We start from the raw sequence: 19,104 nt of genomic DNA on the forward strand, positions 1-19,104 counted from the left end.
GGCTTACATCACAAATATTCAGAGAGCTGTTTCCCTGAGTAGTGGGAATGGCCATTAACACTAAGGACCCTTGCACATAGGGCCCTTCCACACACCCCTATATCCCAGAATATCAAGGCAGAAAACCCCACATTATCTGAGTGTGGACTCAGATAACCGAGGCTCCTTCTACACAGTGAAATAAAATACCACATTATCAACTTTGAACTGGAATATATGGCAGTGTGGACTCAGACAACCCAGTTCAAAGCAGATATTGTGGGATTTTTTGCCTGATATTCTGGGATACAGGGCTGTGTGAAAGGACCCCTAGAATATTAAGGCAGAAAATCTCATAATGTCAGCTTTGAACTGGTTATCTGAGTCCACACTGCCAAATATTCCAGTTCAAAGCAGAAAATGTGAGATTTTATTCAGCTGTGTGGAAGGGGCCTAAGCAACTTGTTGACAAGCTGTATGGCCAGAAGCAAATTCAATATTTGTTTGCCTGACCCAGCCGCATGCATGATGCAAGATAATAATTTTATTCATCCCTTCTCACTCGTTACAGATATGGGAAACTTTGCTCCTTATTTTAAAGATCCCATTTATCCCTTTCCAGTTTATGAATAGTGAACTATTTTTATCTGAAATCCCAAACCAAAAAGGGTTTTGGGGTTCTTAAACTCATCAATCAACATTTTCTTGGATAAAGCTGGTTTACAGGGGGAAAGGATGGTAGGATGTAGTAGTAGAGAGAATTGATGAAGATTGACTAGGGCTCCAGGCCAGGACATTATGCGATGAGAATTAGTACTACAAGGTAGTAAGTTGAATATAATGACCTTAATAAACTTTCAGAGTTCCAGAATTCTCACATCACTGTGTCTTTCCCTCATTGTTTCAGGTTATGGACCTTAAAGGACAGATGATCTACATGTTTGAATCAAGTGCCATCTTGTTTTTGGGCTCTCCCTGTGTGGATAGACTAGAAGATTTTACAGGACGTGGCTTATACCTTTCAGATATTCCCATTCACAATGCTCTTAGGGATGTCGTTTTAATAGGAGAGCAAGCCAGAGCTCAAGATGGACTGAAGAAAAGGCTCGGGAAGCTTAAAGCTACTCTGGAGGAGGCACACCAAGCTCTTGAAGAAGAGAAGAAGAAGACAGTTGATCTGTTGTGCTCCATCTTTCCCGAAGAGGTTGCACAGCAGCTGTGGCAGGGACAAGTTGTACAGGCCAAGAAATTTCATAATGTCACCATGCTTTTTTCTGACATTGTTGGATTCACCGCAATCTGTTCCCAGTGCTCACCTATGCAGGTCATCACCATGCTCAATGAGCTCTACACCCGCTTTGATTATCAGTGTGGGGATTTGGATGTCTACAAGGTAGGGAATTTGTTGCCAAAATTTGGTCTTTTGGGGAAAGAAAGCCAGTCGATAACAAAATGAATGCAATCTGAAAGAAATATATTTGGAACCAGACAAACTATAATAGGATGAAAGCAGGATAAATCAGAAGATAGAACTTAAATATTTTGCGAAGTGAATTGCGTGTACAGCCAAAATTTTGTTGTTTATTTGTTCAGTCGCTTCCGACTCTTTGTGACCTCATGGACCAGCCCATGCCAGAGCTCCCTGTCAGCCGTCATCACCACCAGCTCCTTCAGAGTCAAGCCAGTCACTTCAAGGATGCCATCCATCCATCTTGCCCTTGGTCGGCCCCTCTTTCTTCTTCCTTCCATTTTCCCCAGCTTCCTGTCTTCTCATGACATGGCCAAAGTACTTCATCTTTGCCTCTGATATCCTTCCCTCCTATGATATAATTTAGAAAATAATGGTGTGACTCTGGAATAAGGAATTTAGTACATTATATGCCTAGAACTACAGTCTCCAAATCATGCAGTAACATTATCACTAGTATGCATCTTGAAGAAATATTCCTAGAATCTTATAAATGGTGAACAAAGGATAAATATTTCAGCACTCTTCCATTGCAGTAATGAATATCCACCGCAAGCAACTTTTTGACTCAGAGTAACCTTTTTTAAGAGCTGGCAAATGCACATGATACTTCCACTTCAGTTCATATGTATCTTGAGTAAGGGAATGGGTTGGGTATTGGAGTGAGAGTTGTCAAAGTCCTTTAAAAGACCTCCTGAAGTTTTTTAATGTTATTTCACTCGCTTTGGAAGAATCACATTTTACTTTATTTTAGGTCGAAACCATTGGAGATGCATACTGTGTGGCTGGAGGCTTGCACAAAGAAAGTGAGACCCATGCCATGCAGATTGCACTGATGGCCTTGAAGATGATGGAGCTGTCTAATGAAGTCATGTCTCCTCATGGAGAGCTCATCAAGGTCAGCAAGATGTCTTAAAAAAACCCAACTACTTCTGCTTTTCAGTGGCTTCATTATGTAGAAAATTCAGCTAGCCCTCCACATTCACTGGGGTTACAGACACAGGGCCCCCATCAAAGTAAGAAAGCATGAATAAAGAAATTGCTAATTTTTACCCCAGAGCCTTAGAGCAGTGGTTGTCAACCTTCCTAACGCCACCACCCCTTAATACAGTTCCTCATGTTGTGGTGACCCCCCAGCCATAAAATTATTTTCATTGCTACTTCATAACTGTAATTTTTCTACAGTTATGAATCATAAGGTCAATATCTGATATCCAGTACGTATTTTCAGTCACTGGACCAACTTTGGCACAAATACACGATAAACCCAAATTTGAATACTGGTTGGGTTGGGGGCAGGAGGACTGATTTTGTCATTTGGGAGTTGTAGTTGCTGGTATTTATAGTTAACTTACAATCAAAGAGCATTCTGAACTCCACCAATGATGGAATTGAACCAAACTTGGTACACAGAACTCCCATGATCAACAGAAAATACTGGAAGGGTTTGGTGGACATTGACTTTGAGTTTTGGAGTTGTCGTTCACCTACATCCAGAGAGTACTTTGGACTCAAATAATGATGGATCTGGGCCAAACTTGGCATGAATACTCAATATGCCCAAATGTGAACACTGGTGGAGTTTGGGGAAAATAGATTTGACATTTGGAAGTTGTCATTGCTGGGATTTATAGTTCACCTACAATCAAAGAGCATTCTGAACCCCACAAATGATAGAATTGGGCCAGACTTCCCACACAGAACCCCCATGACCAACAGAATATACGGTGTTTTCTGATGGTCTTTGGTGATCTCTCTGACCCCCTCAAGGTCCCGACCCCCAGGTTGAGAAACACTGCCTTAGAGCCTAGATAGATGTAACATAGCAAATCTGTGATCTAACTGACATTTTTACAAAACATTAGTCATATTAGGTAATAATTTGAGCAAGAAAGTAGTAGTAGAGGAGCTTTTCTGCTTTAAAGTTATCTCTGCATTTTCATAAGCTAAATGATATCTTCCTAATATAACTAAGATTAACTGCACAGATGGGAAGAAAAGACAGGTTACAGTCGAGGGTGGATAATTGAGTCCATCTCTGACAGAAAATAAAATCTGGCATTTCTGAATTCCTCCACAACAGCATTTTACCCATCTACTCTGGGGGTGTTCAGTGAGGGCCAGGAATGTTTTTACATGCAGATCTGAATTATGAACCAAATGCAGGCTTCCGAAGAAAAGATGAATGCTTTCATGGAAACAATTAAATGTGTATAGTTTATGTTACAGCTCAGGCAGCTTGTGAATATGAATCATCAAGTGAATGCTAATAAAATTCAGAAGAGCACCTACTGGTATGCTGGGCTCATCTTATAGTCTCCTTGCTTTCTTTCCACACTGAACTTACAAGGACCCTGAATGTTGCATGTCAGTCACTAAAACAGAGCACCTGGTGGTGCAGTGGGTTAAATCCTTGTGCCGGCAGGACTCTGATCGACAGGTCGGCAGTTTGAATCCGGGGAGTGGGGTGAGCTCCCGTCGCAGCTCTAGCTTCCCATGCGGGGACATGAGAGATGCCTCACATAGGATGGTAAAACATCAAACATCCAGGTGTCCCCTGGGCAACATCCTTGCAGACAACCTGTTCTCTCACACCAGAAGTGACTTGGAATTTCTCAAGTTGTTCCTCACATGCACACACAAAACTAAATTGGTAGAGTATATGAACCTGAAGAATCAACTACTTCAAAACTGTATTGCTTTCTTTTTGGATTTATCTCTCTTTATCCATCATTATCATGACCATCTATTTGTCTAAATCCCAATTTCACTATTTTTGGATATTACCTGCATAATGTCGGTTTCTGGAATGGGTTTCTTTTATTTCAATACAAATCACAGTCTCTTTTGCAGTGAAGCATATGGAAATTCTCTAGAACACTTCCAAAGTAATTGTGTTCTGATTTCTGGTTTGAGCGTAATCTTTTATTATGCAGTGTGAGTGTTGTATGTGCCTTCAAGTCATCTGTCGACATATGGCGACCCATGAATTTCATAAGAGTTTTATTAGGCAAAGGATAATTAGAGTTGGTTTTGCCAGTTACTTCCTCTGAAATATAGCACCTGGTATTTGTTGGCAGTCTCCTATCCAAGTATTAACCAGTGCTGACCCTGCTTAACTACTAAGATCACCTAGGATCTGATGCTTTTACAAAATTTACGCCAATATGTCATTGTTTATGCAGAAACTGCAGAGATAGGCAGTGAACATGTAAAGAGAAAGCCATGTGTGAGGTTGATATAAATAGCTGATTTTTCTCCCTGGAAACAGGCAGCAAGTGGCAAAATATTTTGTTGGGGAAGGAGGATAAATAGTCTGCAGTATTTACTATTAAATTTTAATGGTGGCATCAGAGAACTGAAAATTGGAATCAATGCTTGATATGAGTTGAAGGACAAGAACATTTGAGAGGATTCCATAGCATTGAGGCATAGCAGTTAAAGTAGTGTCAAACTGCATTAACTCTACAGTGTAGATTTGCCCTCTCTCTCAGGGAGTCAAATACTGCCTTAAATAAGCTAGGATTCTGATAGGTAAAGGTAAAGGTTTTCCCCTGACATTAAGTTCAGTCCTGTTCAACTCTGGAGGTTGGTGCTCATCTCCATTTCTAAGCCGAAGAGCCAGTGTTGTCCATAGACATTTCCACGGTCATGTGGCTGGCATGACTGCATGGAGTGCCGTAACGGTACCTATTAATCTACTCACATTTGCATGTTTTCAAACTGCTAGGTTGGCAGAAGCTGGGGCAAATAGCGGGAGCTCAAGCCGCTCCCCGGATACGAACCTGCGACCTTTCGGTCAAAAGGTTTAGCAGCTCAGTGGTTTAACCCACTGCACCACCGGGGGCTCCTAGGATTCTGACGTGATGCAACAACCTTCTGGACTGTACTTACCTCTCTGCATGAATCAGACTTGTTTTGACTAATTGCTTTGGAGATATTTCCAGTTTTGTTTTTGCTAAGTCTAATTGCTTTTATTCTCTGGAATTTTTCTTTGTTTTACTCTAGATGCGTATAGGCTTGCATTCTGGCTCAGTCTTTGCTGGCGTCGTGGGTGTTAAAATGCCGCGATATTGCCTATTTGGAAACAACGTAACACTAGCCAACAAATTTGAGTCCTGCAGCGTCCCGAGGAAAATAAACGTCAGCCCAACAACCCACAGGTGTAGTAATCTAAATGTCTGGGAATTACGTTATGCTAGTGATGACCTATTTATGATTTTCACGAAAAATAGGTCATCACAGCTGCATCTTTTTTTTTTTACCCCATAGTATTGCATCACATTATGTTCGGATCTCAACTGATAATGAAATTCTGTTTTAGTCTTCCTGTGTGTGGCTTTTGGTGACTTATGCATCTCAGTCCTGAACCTGTTTCACAAAAGTGGTGTTCTTTTAGCAAGCCAACTTGATGAACTAGAGCCCTTCTCAGTTGATACATGATTTCCTAAACACAGGAACAGGGGAGCACTTAGTCCAATCCTTTCCAACGTTGCTTCAGTCGTGTGCAAAATGATGCACCTGGAGAAGAAAATTTGTGTTCATGTGGAGGCTTCTCCTGTGAGCAAGATCCATAATTTTCAAGCACATTTTTGCTTATGTGGAGAGTTTCTATACAAAGAAGAACTCTTGTTGACTTCAATTACTTTCCATATGAGGAAAATTATAATAGAGCAATTGTCCCCTTGTTTTTTGTTAAATACCTGAACAGGGCTCAAATGATTGTAAATTATTTTTCCCAAGCACTGGAAAATATACGTGGGATCTTATAAATAATAATAATAATAATAAAACTTTATTTTTATATTGCCCTCTCTCCCTGAGGGGACTCAAGGTGGTATGCACCTAAGAAGGCAGCCATTCAATGCCTAAGTGAGTACAAAACATATCCAAAACATATAAAAATGCACAATAGAGCACAACAATAACAGTGAGTTTACCACAAAGGATTAAGCATTGAAATAAAAAAATATAACAGAATAGTCAATAAGACATCATTATCTAAAACATAAATAAACATTACAACAGATACCCTCAAAACAGTTTAAAATGCAATTACATTAAAAATGTCTGGCACCAGTGTTTCTTTTAAGGCTGTATCGTGGCAGCCATATAGTGCAAGTGGAGTTGGCCAGCATTCCAAATGGATAATGTGTTTTAGTCCTCCTCCTCTCCGTGTGCTAAAGTGTATAAGTGCATTGCCCGGGATGGTCTGTATGGGGAGATGCAATTAGTTAAATAACCTGGACCCAAATCTTAACACTAGAAGTCCAATAAAGCCCCTAGTACTTAAAAGAAAAACATCATCTGAGCCTCCTCTTTTTTTTTTCATCAACTTCCAACTAAAGTTCCAGTAAAAGATTTTCCTTGTGCAACTGTTATAGAATTGGTACCATAAATATGAATGATTCCTTTGGTTCACTTTAAGTGGCAGCATTTCAAAACAGATGTCATGTATTTGATAGTTCCTAGGTGTGAGTTACATGAAAGGGAGCTATGCATCTGCAGTTAATTGCTCTTGGTTCTGAATTCCATCTGACAGTTATCAAATGAAACACATGGCACCTGTATTGAGATGCACATACGTAATGCAAGCAAAAAAAAATAATACTGTACATAAACTTATAACTTGTGAAATGTATTGCCCTATTCATTGTATTGTGGTAATAATTACGTCATTTTTTATTTGGCTATTTTAGCACAATGTTAGATCATCATTTGTTTTTTCATATGTTTTTAAGGTGACACCCCTAAAACATTTCTGTTGTATTTCACGCGAGTTTTATTGTGAGCAATTATTTTAGTATATCTTATTTTCATTTGAATTGAGGACTTTGGGGTGGAAAGAGAAGTCGGTGTTAACCATCCTCTCAGCTGGTATCCTTCAGATTTGTTATACTATGATTTGTTATAATCAGCTGGCATCTGGTCTGATTCTGTAGTAAGCTTTCTGAAGAGAATAGTGGTTACAGTCAAACACAGATAAGAAATATGTAGCAAAGAGAACAAAACAAGCACTGTTTAAAAATTTAGCTTATTTGTAAAATAGCAGAACAATCTATGATAGTATATGATAGATTTTTTTAAAAAAATAATTGTATGCACACTAATACACGTGGAGCCCCCAGTGGCGCAGTGGGTTAAACCCTTATGCCAGTAGGACTGCTAACTGAAAGGTTAGCAGTTCAAATCCAGGGAGCAGGATGAGCTCCCATCTGTCAGCTCCAGCTTCCTATGCCAGGACATGAGAGAAGTCTCCCACAGGATGGTAACACATCCGGACGTCCCCTGGGCAAAGTCCTTGCAGATGGCCAATTCTCCCACACCAGAAGTGACTTGAAAAAAAAACCTAAAACAAGTACATAGTTTTCAAAACAGAAATAGATTTTGCGTATAATTACACAAACTGTTACCTTTATTATTTCCTAGTCTTAGTGGTCCTCCAAGGTTGTCCACAGAATAGAATCATAGAATCATTGAGTTGGAAGAGGCCTCATAGGCCATTCGAAGCACCCCTGACAGATGGCTATCCAGCCTCTGTTTAAAAGCCTCCAAAGAAGGAACCTCCACCACACTATGGAGCAGAGAGTTCCAGTGCTGAACAGCTCTCACAGTTATGAAGTTCTTCCTAATGTTCAAGTGGAATTTCCTTTCTTGTAGTTTGAAGCCATCAGGCCTTTGAAAAATAGCGCAGTGCAATAATATAATTGGAATATGTGTCATGACGACGGAACGGCCTGAAACTACGATTTTTGGATGGCGTGATTTTGATATTGAATGTAATTTTTAAATGTTTAATATGTATTAATTTTAATCCAATTGATTTTAAGCTTAATGTTTGTATGTGTTTAAGGCATTTAATAATTGCTGTATGTAAGCCACTTTGAGTCCCCGTCCCCCCCCCCCCCCCACCTCAGGGTAGAGAAAAGTGAGGTATAAATAGAGTAAATAAATAAATAAGCCAATTGTTCCGCTTCCTAGTCTCCAGGGCAGCAGAAAACATATTTGTGTGTGTTTAAGGCATTTAATAATTGCCGTATGTAAGCCACTTTGAGTCCCCCCAGGGTAGAGAAAAGTGGGGTATAAATAGAGTAAATAAATAAATAAACAAATTGTTCTGCTTCCTAGTCTCCAGGGCAGCAGAAAACAAGCCTGCTCTCTCCTCCCCATGACTTCCCCTCACATATTTATACATGGCCATCATGTCTCCTCTCAGCCTTCTCTTCTGCAGGCTAAACATTCCTAGCTCTTAATTCTTTTAGTTAACAGAGACAGATGTGTGTAGGTATTAGGAGGAGCCTCTATACAAAAATTTTGCAGATTTATGAGAAAATCTGAAATTTTATTTATGTTTGAGTTTTCTTTTCAGATCTTTCCAGTGTACTGGTTATTTCAACATAAAAGAGTTACTCACTTCTGCACATAGGAACTAATATATTTTGTTGTTAATTTTAGTTAACCATTATGTTTATTGTGTGTCCATGATATAGAGTTTTGATTTATTTTATATTTTGTAACATCATTTTGATTTTTGTTGCAGGTTACTAAAGGATTACCCAGGCTTTGTATTCACTCCACGTTCAAGACAGGATCTTCCCCCCAACTTTCCAAGTGAAATTCCTGGGATCTGTTACTTTCTTGAGGCTTATCTCCAAGGAACACATACAAAACCCTGGCGTCAAAAGGAGAATGCAGAAGATGGAAGCACAAATTTCTTGGGGACACCAGCTAGCACAGACTAAATTACATTTTCTTGCCCTTTTGAAGATAAAATGTGTTCCAACTTTTGTACTAACAAAAATGATTTTTTAAAAAATTGAAACCGTGACAGCACTTTAGTTTCTTAACACCTAAAAGCCAGTATTAAAAGTACAACGGATATGTCACATGCTACTTTTAATGTTTCTTTTAATATATTTGGCATAGAGCAATTTGGAAATTGGAGAAGCAGGATCAAGACAGGTTAGTTCCTCACAAGAGGAGAGAATCCTTTTAGCCTGAAAGTCAAATCCAATTTCAGAGAAGTTTTTTGGTGCTGCGCCTCTAAGTGGCATGTAGAGCCAAAGACAAAGGGATGGGACCAAAAATACCAGCATAGTATAACTTATAGCTTTCACTGCCAATAAAGGAACATTTTAAAATTGGGGGTGGGGTGGGTGGGGAGGGATGTAAAAGCTGAAATATTACCAAATAATGGGGGAAGAGGGTCTAGCCATCTGGAGACTGCAGAATGCAAGATATGAAACACTACAAATGCTCTGTTGGAACCCAGGGCATGTAGTGCTTCATCTTAAAAATGCAATGTGACAATAGGTGGGAGAAATCCAGTTAGCTAACAGCTCTTTCTTTATATTGTTGAAGGCTTTCATGGCCAGAATCACTTGGTTGTTGTGTGTTTTCTGGAACGTGTGGCCATGTTTCAGAAGTATTCTCTCCTGACGTTTAACCTGCATCTATGGCAGGCATCCTCAGAGGTTGTGATGCCTGCCATAGATGCAGGTGAAACATCAGGAGAGAATGCTTCTGGGACATGGCCATAGAACCCAGAAAACGCACAACAACCCAGCTCTTTCTTTCTATCCCAAAGTTACCAGGCCAGTTTGATAGGGAACCTCTTTTCCCAGATAGAGACAGAGTTTATACCAAGTGTGGGCAAATTTCGGCCTTCCAGGTGTTTTGGACTTCAACTCCCACAATTCCTAACAGCCAGTAGGCTGTTAGGAATTGTGGGAGTTGAAGTCCAAAACACCTGGAGGGCCGAAGTTTGTGCATGCCTGGTTTATACCTTTTCATTATGCCCAGTATTTAGAAACCGCTTCAAGTGAAGGGATTGGACCCTTCAGTATTTTGTCCACACAGAGCCAAATTGTCTGCTTTCCAACACCTGTATTTCAGCAGTTGGCATGCAGACGATATTGTCACACCCTGTACTTCGAGTCAGATAAAATGTTAGTCATTATGATGAAATCTTAATAATGATTTCATAACGTATTGTCATCACAACCACAAATTATTGCTAGTATATGTCAGCATCTCCCAGTTAACTATTCTGGAGCCAGCCCCATAAATAGACAACGAAACTGAAGTTTGGGAGAGGAACTCATGCAGACTAGGAAGGATGAGCCACAAGCTGTTTTCTGTCATCCATTTTAAGTCTCGTGTCTCTTTTGTAACCAAGTCTTCTGAAGATTTTGAAGGAAGCAGCTAGGCTTGCTCTCGCACTCCCACATGGCTCATTTTACAAGCTAGCAATGTGGAATGGGATGGTAGCTCACTTTGTTTAAATGTTCTATTAAGATGCATGCTGAATGTCTTGTGAAAGGAATGTTCGGCCTGCCTGGGTCAATGATTCCCAGACTTGAGTTCCTAGCGGTTGTTGGATTGCAGATTCGCACAATCCCTAACCATTTGACTATGGATACCAGAATTTATCACCGGACATCTGGGACCCAAATATGGAAATCACTGGTTTAGGTGTAAGTGGAGTCTTGGGTGATATCATGGATCCTGTATTTATGACTGAGGAATGAGATGATAGGCAGTCATTGAGTTGATGGGAGATGACCTAGTCTGATGTTAATGAGGAGGCAATAATGGATCCAATGAGTGATGCAGTGTTTCGTTTAAAAAGTTTATGTATGTTTAAAAATTCCACTTGTAGTCTGTTATTGGTATAATAATATTTATCAATTTAAACAAAAATCACACAAATTAAAGTAACCCACTGTAATATTTTACATATGATTAAGCTCAATTCTGTTTCTTCCAACACTAGATCTCTATACACCCTTCATTAGGTGTCTACTTCTCACAGGGTAGTACAATGTGCATTCAAAGTATACAGCATTTACATTACATGTGAGCACTGTGAACATGAAATTCAGATCTAGACACCCAGTTCCAATACCATAGTGTATGTGTGTGCATTGTGAAAGCCAAAATGGCTTAGCTAATTTTATCTTTGACTGTATACCAGTGGTTCTCAACTTGTGGTTCCCCAGATGTTTTGGCCTTCAACTCCCAGAAATCCTAACAGCTGGTAAACTAGCTGGGATTTTTGGGAGTTGTAGGCCAAAACACCTGGGGGCCCACAGGTTGAGAACTACTGCTGTATGCTTTTCACAAACTGCAAAGGAGAACTTCCTCCTGCACAGCTCTCAGGGGGCATCCTTTCAAATATGAAAATCAGCTAAAAGGATAACATTCATGTCAGAACTGTTAAGTATTGGCAATCTGCAACTTCAGCCAGGGAGAGATATTTCTCTCTAGAAACTCTTTCTCTGGGTCCAAGTCAAACATTTCATTGCAGTATCTCCTTCCCACACACCCAGATTTACAGTGGAAGCATCTATGGATTGGAATGTCATATTGTTCCAGGTTTTTGTTACAAAATTTAGAGAGCTTCTAAAAAAATTGGAAACACTCCCTATCCCTGCCTTGTTACATCATTTCTGTATAATTGCGATAAAATTCAGTTGAAATGCCCATCTTCCCAAAATTTTAATTATCAATGGGAAAATGTCAATGAGACACCTAGAACTAGAAGCAAGATGCAAATACAACAGTATCCAGCTAGTTCTGTGCCACCACAACTACTGTTAAGGGGAACACTGCCTTGAATACTGGAGATAATTTAATTGCCTCAGCATGATTAGATACCATTACCCTAAATTTACAGTGGTTCCCCACCTTTGGTCCTCCAGGAATTTTGGACTTCAACTCCCAAAAATCCCAGCTATCTTATCAGCTGTTAGGGATTGTGAGAGCTGAAGTCCAAAACACCTGAAGACCGAAGGTTAGGAACCACTGCCCTAAAAGAATTGGTATACAGGAGTGGGTCTCAACCTGTGGGTCCCCAGATGTTTTGGCCTTCAACTCCCAGAAATCCTAGCAGCTGGTAAACTGGCTTGGATTTCTGGAAGTTGTAGGCCAAAACAGCTGGGGACCCACAGATTGAGAACCACTGGTATACAGTCACACACACACAGCAAACCTTCCAATCCAAGTTAACAAACATCCTCACTTCTTGTAGTACCTAATGTCATGTTGGCTGCATTATGCATCACAAACCTCCCACCATTTAGCTTTGTTGGAAAACAATATGTTTCAAGTACAGTATGACCCCCATATCCACAGGTGACACATTCTCAGACTTTGCATAGGTATGCAGAACTGCAGATAGTAGCAACTCCTATTGGACTGAGCAACCTCTAGCCTAAGAATATTATAGAGGAGATCTATAAAATATCTAGAGAAAACAAATTTTGTCAGACAGGGATAAATGAAAGCACAGAAACCAGTCTTGTGGATAGAGGGGTCCTGCTGTGTCAACGGGGAGGAAGGGAGAAAATACTTCTCCCAATTCACTTTCTTCCTATACAGTTGAATAATTCTATAACATCTCCACTTGCTGTTTGCTAAGCTAAATAGTTCCAAGCATTGTAACCCTTCCTCATAGGATATTTGCTCCGCCTGTTTGATTATTTTGTTTGTCCTTTTCTGTACATTCGCCAATTCTAAGACATCACTTTTGAGGTGCTGTGAGTAGAATTGTGCACAGCTCTACTCACAGTAGATTGCATCGTTGATATGTATAAATGCTGATTGTTATGTTTAATTGGTCTGTCTTCCCTTTTCTTAATTCTCTGCATGGAATTTGCCCTTTCCCCGCAATATCCATTTACTGGGTTGTCAAGTTATATAACACAAACTCCCTTTACTGGTCATTCACCACTACCCAGAGCCCATTAGTGTTTGCACAAACACACACACACAAAAGAGAGAGCAAGTTAAGTGGGAAGCTTTTTTCCCATCATTTTACACTTGCTTTTTTGAATCACATTTTCCATTTTTAATATCCATTTTCCTAGATCCAAGAAACATTTCTATTTGTGCTCTCCATCCAAAATAATAGGAGCCCCCAGTGGCACAATGGATTAAACTCTTGTGCTGGCTGGACTGCTGACCGATAGGTCAGCGGGTCAATTCCAGGAAGTGTGGGTTGAGCTCCCTCTGTAAGCTCCAGCTCCCCATGTGGGAACATGAGAGAAGCCTCCCATAAAGATGGTGAAGCATCAGGTATCTGGGCGTCCTTGCAGATGGCCAATTCTCTCACACCAGGAGCGAACTGCGGTTTCTCAAGTTGCTCCTGACATGAAAAAAAATCCAAAATAATTTGGTGTGTTTGAAAACCTGGCCGCCTCATTGTCACTGTTAACCCCATGAACAAGTTGAAAAGCAATAGCCGCAATACAGGTTATTGGCAGTCTGTTTATATGCCCCCATTGTCTGTTCTCTATGTCCTGTTCAGTGTCCAGTCACCAGTTCATAACAAGCCCTCTTTTCTTATGTCATGACTCCTAGCGGCATCAAAGTCTTTGAAGAGGAACTTACCGTTGAGATTCCACTATGGTTTCAAACTATGTTCCAAAAGTCCTGGAGATATTGAACCCTCCTGACTTTTTCTTTCATTTTTATTAAAACACCAAATCCTGCATTCTTCTTTTTTTCCCGCCTACACATAATTTACATTTGATAGCACTGAAACTCTGATTTCAAACTACTTCACATTATGTCTTAGAAATCACTTACGGTTGGCTTCCCCTATAGTCAGTTTCATAACCAGTTGCCGTAATTGTAGTCTTTTATCCTATCTATAAATGTTTCATCCTTGCCATAATCAGAATATACATCAATTCAGTCTATTCTTTCTTAGGATGCATTCCTTCCTGAATTCATTCTCCATCTCAGATCACCCTGAGTAGTTTGGTCAAGACAGCAATAAAAGATGTTGATGAGATATTTAGAGGTTCAGCAATTTACTTAAGGTGCAATCTTATGCATGCCTACTTGGCAGTAAGTCCCACTGAAATTAGTAAGACTTATTTCTGAGTAGACCTACATGGGATAGTTCTACATATGTAATTATCAGTTCTTTCTAGTGTTAGTATACAGAATATGCTACTTATTGCATCCTGCATTTTTTTTCACTGTCCATAAATTAAATATATGTAAAATATTGTATAATCAATGTCAAAGCCTCTATGTTCAAAAATGCATCTTAATTCTGAGTTAGAAATCTTATTTCAAGGAGAGCAAATCTTTGCTGTTCTGTATTATAGCAATATATGTTTTCAAATAGTTGCTATTTAGGTTTTAACTGTTAAAGGTGTAAAGTGAACCGCTTCACAGTATTAAAAACGTCTAAGCGGGTTGGGTAGCATCCAGCACAAAAGAGTGAGGACATAAGGTGAGGTACAATTACAATATGTATATATAGGTTTGGATGTACTGTGGGTGTGTTTTGATATATTATGATGTCAATAAAAGGAAATAAACTAGAGTGGTGTACAGAGCATTTTGTGTAAAAGTTGTGTATGAAACTCTTGTCCTAGTATGGTTAAAATCATAGAGTTGGATGAGGCCCCATGGGCCATTTCATCCAACCCCCTGCCAAGAAGCAGGAAAATTGCATTCAAAGCATACTGCAGAGATGGCCATCCAGCCTCTGTTTAAAAGCCTCCATAAAAGGAGCTTCCACCACACTCAGGGTCAGAGAGTTCCACTGCTGAACTTCTCTCAGGAAGTTCTTCCTAATGTTCAGGTGGAATCTTCTTTCCTGTAGTTTGAAGTAATTGTTCCACATCCTAGTCTCCAGGGCAGCAGAAAACAAGCCTGCTCCCTCCTCCCTATGACTTCCCCTCACATATTTATACATGGCCATCATATCACCTCTCAGCCTTCTCTTCTGCAGGCTAAACATGCCCAGCTCTTTAAGCTGCTCCTCATAGGGCTTGTTCTCCAGACCCTTGATCATTTTAGTCACCCTCCTCTAGAGAAATTTCAACTTGTCAACATCTCCCTTCAAATGCAGTGCCCAGAATTGATGCAGTGTTCCAGGTGTGATCTGGCCAAGGCAGAATAGAGGGGTAGCATGACTTCCCTGAATCTAGACACTAGGCTCCTATTTATGTAGGCTGAAATCCAATTGGCTTTTTTTCCACCACATGACATTGTTAGGTCATGTTTAACTTGTTGTCCATGGGGACTGATGAAACTATAAAACAATAGCCTACTTTTTCAAATCCTGTCTTCTTCCTCCTCTGAAATTTTGTGGTTTCATTAATATTGACTGCATGAGCAAAGGCAAGTATGGTACAGGCTATGATCATGGTCACCCTTTCCAGATCATGGTAGATCCCTGCCGAAATCCATAAAGTTCCCATCAGTGCCATTTTGTATCTGAGTAAAGGTCCATGTATACTACTGCCCTGTTTGTCACAATGTCTATTGAAAGCAAAAAACTCTTCCACAAAGTAATAATAATAATACTGTATTTATATTCCACACTTCTCTCCGAGGGGACTCAGAGCGGATTGTAGCATACATAAACAGACACAAACACATGCAAACACTAAATGCCTTGTTATAATGACAATACAGTGAGACACAAATACACAGACAATGCAGAGGCGGCTCCTTTCATTTTCAGCTTCTGGATGTGGTGCTCTGGGGGAGGTGTTGTTTTCCATTTCCAAGCTGAGGAGCCTCCTGGTCAAGTGGCCGGCGTGAGTGCATGGAGTGTGATTTTGCCTTTTCCTGCTGAACCTATTGATCTAACATTTGCATGTTTTTGAATTGCTAGGTTGGCAGGAGCTAGTGTTAACAGCAAGAGCTCACCCTGTCTCATGGATTCGCACTGCCGACCTGAAGGTCAGCAGTTCAGCAGCACAAGGGTTTAGCCCACTAAGCCACCCGTGGCTCTCCTTAGGGCATCATATCCAGAAGCCCAACAATTGTTTAATCCGCCTGTAATATCAATACAACTGTATACATGTGTTTTATACCTGAGGCTTTAATATCACTTTGCTCTGCATCTGGAGAAGTAGGTTTATATCCACAAAAGTTTGTACTAAAATAAAAAAAACTATTGGTCCTTACTCTGTTGTATCTCCTTTTCCCTTCCATCTTTTTATGTTTGAGTCCAGAATTTTTATTGGGGAGGAATGTTTAACTGCATGCTCAGTTGTGAGGACATAAAAAGTAAAGGCAAAGGTTTCCCCTTGATATTAAGGCTAGTCATGTCCGACTCTGGGGGGTGGTGCTCATCTCCATTTCTAAGCCATAGAGCCGGTGCTGTCCATAGACACCTCCACGGTTATGTGGCCAGCATGACTGCATGGAGTACCGTTACCTTCCTGCAGAAGCAGTACCTACTGATCTACTCGTATTTGCATGTTTTTGAATTGCTAGGTTGGCAGAAACAACAGGATCTCACCCTGTCTGTGGATTTGAACTGCTGACCTTCTGATCAGCAAGTTTTGCAGCTTAGCGGTTTAACCTGCTGCACCATCAATATATGTAGCCTGCAAAGAAACGATCGTCTCATGTTCATACCTCTAGTAATGGATTGGATTTTGTGAATATATTCTAATACCCCAAGAAAATATAGAACCTGGACCCATTCCAAAGTTGCTGAACAAGTGTTACAAGAATAAATTTTGAACAGTTTAGGCTGAGAGAGGAAAGTAAAAAATTACCGTAGGATGTGAAAACATGAAATCAGCTATTCAGCTGCCATTTATAGTAAAGCCAATGATGGCACTGAAGCATTTCACATGTCTTCACTTTAATCTGCTATGAGTAACAGCAACATCCTGGGGACTGTTGTTTAAACATAACCATATGGTGAAGCACTGTTATCTTCCCTTTTGTTGCAGTGAGAAAGAAAATTAATTCAAAATGTTTGTAAAAATATGGCTTTGGTTCCAGGTTTTCTTCTGTGAACTGAAAAACTTGACTGAAAGGAAGCTAAACTAAAACAAAAGCGGAACTTAAACGGAGAAGCATTTATCGCCATCAACACAATTCCACACAAATATCCACCCTTTCCAAGACTATTTTCTTCCCATTGAAATCTACAAGCATGTGAACTGGTGGTTCTCAACCTTGCTATTGCCACGGCCCCTTAATAGAGTTCCTCCTGTTGTGGTGACCCCCCAAACATAAAATCATTTTCATTGCTACTTCATAACTGTCATTTTGCTACTGATATCAATTGTAATGTAAATATCTGATGTATTTTCATTTACTGGACCAAATTTGGCACAAATACTCAATACACCCAAGTTTGAATACTTGTGGAGTTTGGGAGGGGGAGGGGGGTTGATTTTGTCATTGGGGAGTTGTAGTAGCTGGGATTTATAGTTCACCTACAATCAAAGAGCCTTCTGAACTCCACCAATGATGGGATGGAATTGAACCAAACTTGTCACACAGAACTCCCATGACCAACAGAAAACACTTTAGTGGGACCTTGAGTTTGGGAGTTGTAGTTCACCTATATCCAGGTAGACCACTGTGGACTTAAACAGTAATGGATCTGAACCAAACTTGGCATGGATACTCAATATGCCCAAATGTGAACAGTGGTGGAGTTTGGGGAAGATAGACATTGACACTTGTGAGTTGTAGTTACTGGGATTTCTAGTTCACCTACAATCAAAGAGCATTCAGAACCCCACCAACGACAGATTTGGGGCAAATTTCCCACACAGAAACCTTATAATATCACACCAACAGTCAACAACAGAGGGAGAGGGAAACTTCAGAAGTTTTTGGAGGTTTTTTAGCGTATTTCGCGGTCGCGTCCGCCATTAACGAATCGATTCGTTATTGTTTCGGAAATCGATTCGTTAATGTTTTGTAATTTTTTTTACATTTACGAAATTTCGTAAATATCGAACTTTTTAAAAGGAAAATTTTGTAATTATTTTAAATATCGAAACAAAAAAAAACCCCAAATACAAATCAATTTTAGAAGCAAATTTTTCCGTTGTTACACAGGCCTACTGGTTACCAGTATTCCTGGGAAGGCATCTCACTGGAGCATTGCAGCACACCCAAATTCCTGAGAGTTACCCTGGCCCATTCTCTGACCTACAAGAAGCACTGCCTGAATATCAAGCAAAAAGTGGGCACTAGAAACAATATCATACGAAAGCTGACTGGCACAACCTGGGAATCACAACTAGACACAGTGAAGACATCTGCCCTTGCTGCTGAGTATGCATGCCCAGTGTGGAACACATCTCACCATGTTGAAACAGTGGATGTGGCGCTTAATGAGACAGATCACATTATCACAGGGTGTCTGCACCCTACACCACTGGAAAAATTTCACTGTTTAGCTGGTATTGCACCACCTAACATCGTCCAGGTAGTAGCAATCAATAGGGAAAGGACCAAGGCAGTGGCATCTCTGGTCCATCCCCTGTATGGATATCAGCCAGCACACCAACGACTTAAATCAAGAAATAGTTTTCTAAGATCTACAGAGACACTCGCTGGAACAACTCAACAAGTGAGAGTCCAAAAGTGGCAGGCTCAAACCCAGAACCTCAATCAATGGCTGATACCAAATAAGAGACTCCCTCCTGGGCACACAGAAAACTGGGCAACTTGGAAGGCACTGAACAGACTGCACTCTGGCACCATGAGATGCAGAGCCAACCTTAAGACATGGGGCTACAAAGTGGAATCCACGACATGCGAGTGTGGAGAAGAGAAAACCACAGACCACTTACTACAATGCAACCTGAATCCTGCCATGTGCACAATGGAAGGCCTTCTTATAGCAACCGCAGAGGCATTCCAAG

The 19,104-nt window shown here is 40.3% G+C and overlaps 2 protein-coding genes across 2 annotated transcripts in view; both read left to right on the top strand.

Moving 5' to 3' along the window:
• The window catches only part of GUCY1A1 (guanylate cyclase 1 soluble subunit alpha 1), a 51,903-nt gene extending 37,114 nt beyond the window's left edge, over nt 1-14,789 (top strand). The window contains exons 6-9 of the mRNA XM_060778795.2: nt 887-1,372; nt 2,202-2,345; nt 5,456-5,610; nt 8,988-14,789. Of these exons, the coding sequence (XP_060634778.2) occupies nt 887-1,372; nt 2,202-2,345; nt 5,456-5,610; nt 8,988-9,189 (987 nt within the window). The 3' untranslated portion in view covers nt 9,190-14,789. The remainder of the gene's footprint in view (nt 1-886; nt 1,373-2,201; nt 2,346-5,455; nt 5,611-8,987) is intronic.
• GUCY1B1 (guanylate cyclase 1 soluble subunit beta 1) overlaps nt 1-19,104 on the top strand; it is a 174,688-nt gene that overhangs the window by 58,356 nt on the left and 97,228 nt on the right. The gene's annotated exons all lie outside the window — the stretch shown is intronic.

Source organism: Anolis sagrei, chromosome 5 (assembly GCF_037176765.1).
Source record: "Anolis sagrei isolate rAnoSag1 chromosome 5, rAnoSag1.mat, whole genome shotgun sequence".
Classification (NCBI taxonomy): Eukaryota; Metazoa; Chordata; class Lepidosauria; order Squamata; family Dactyloidae; genus Anolis; species Anolis sagrei.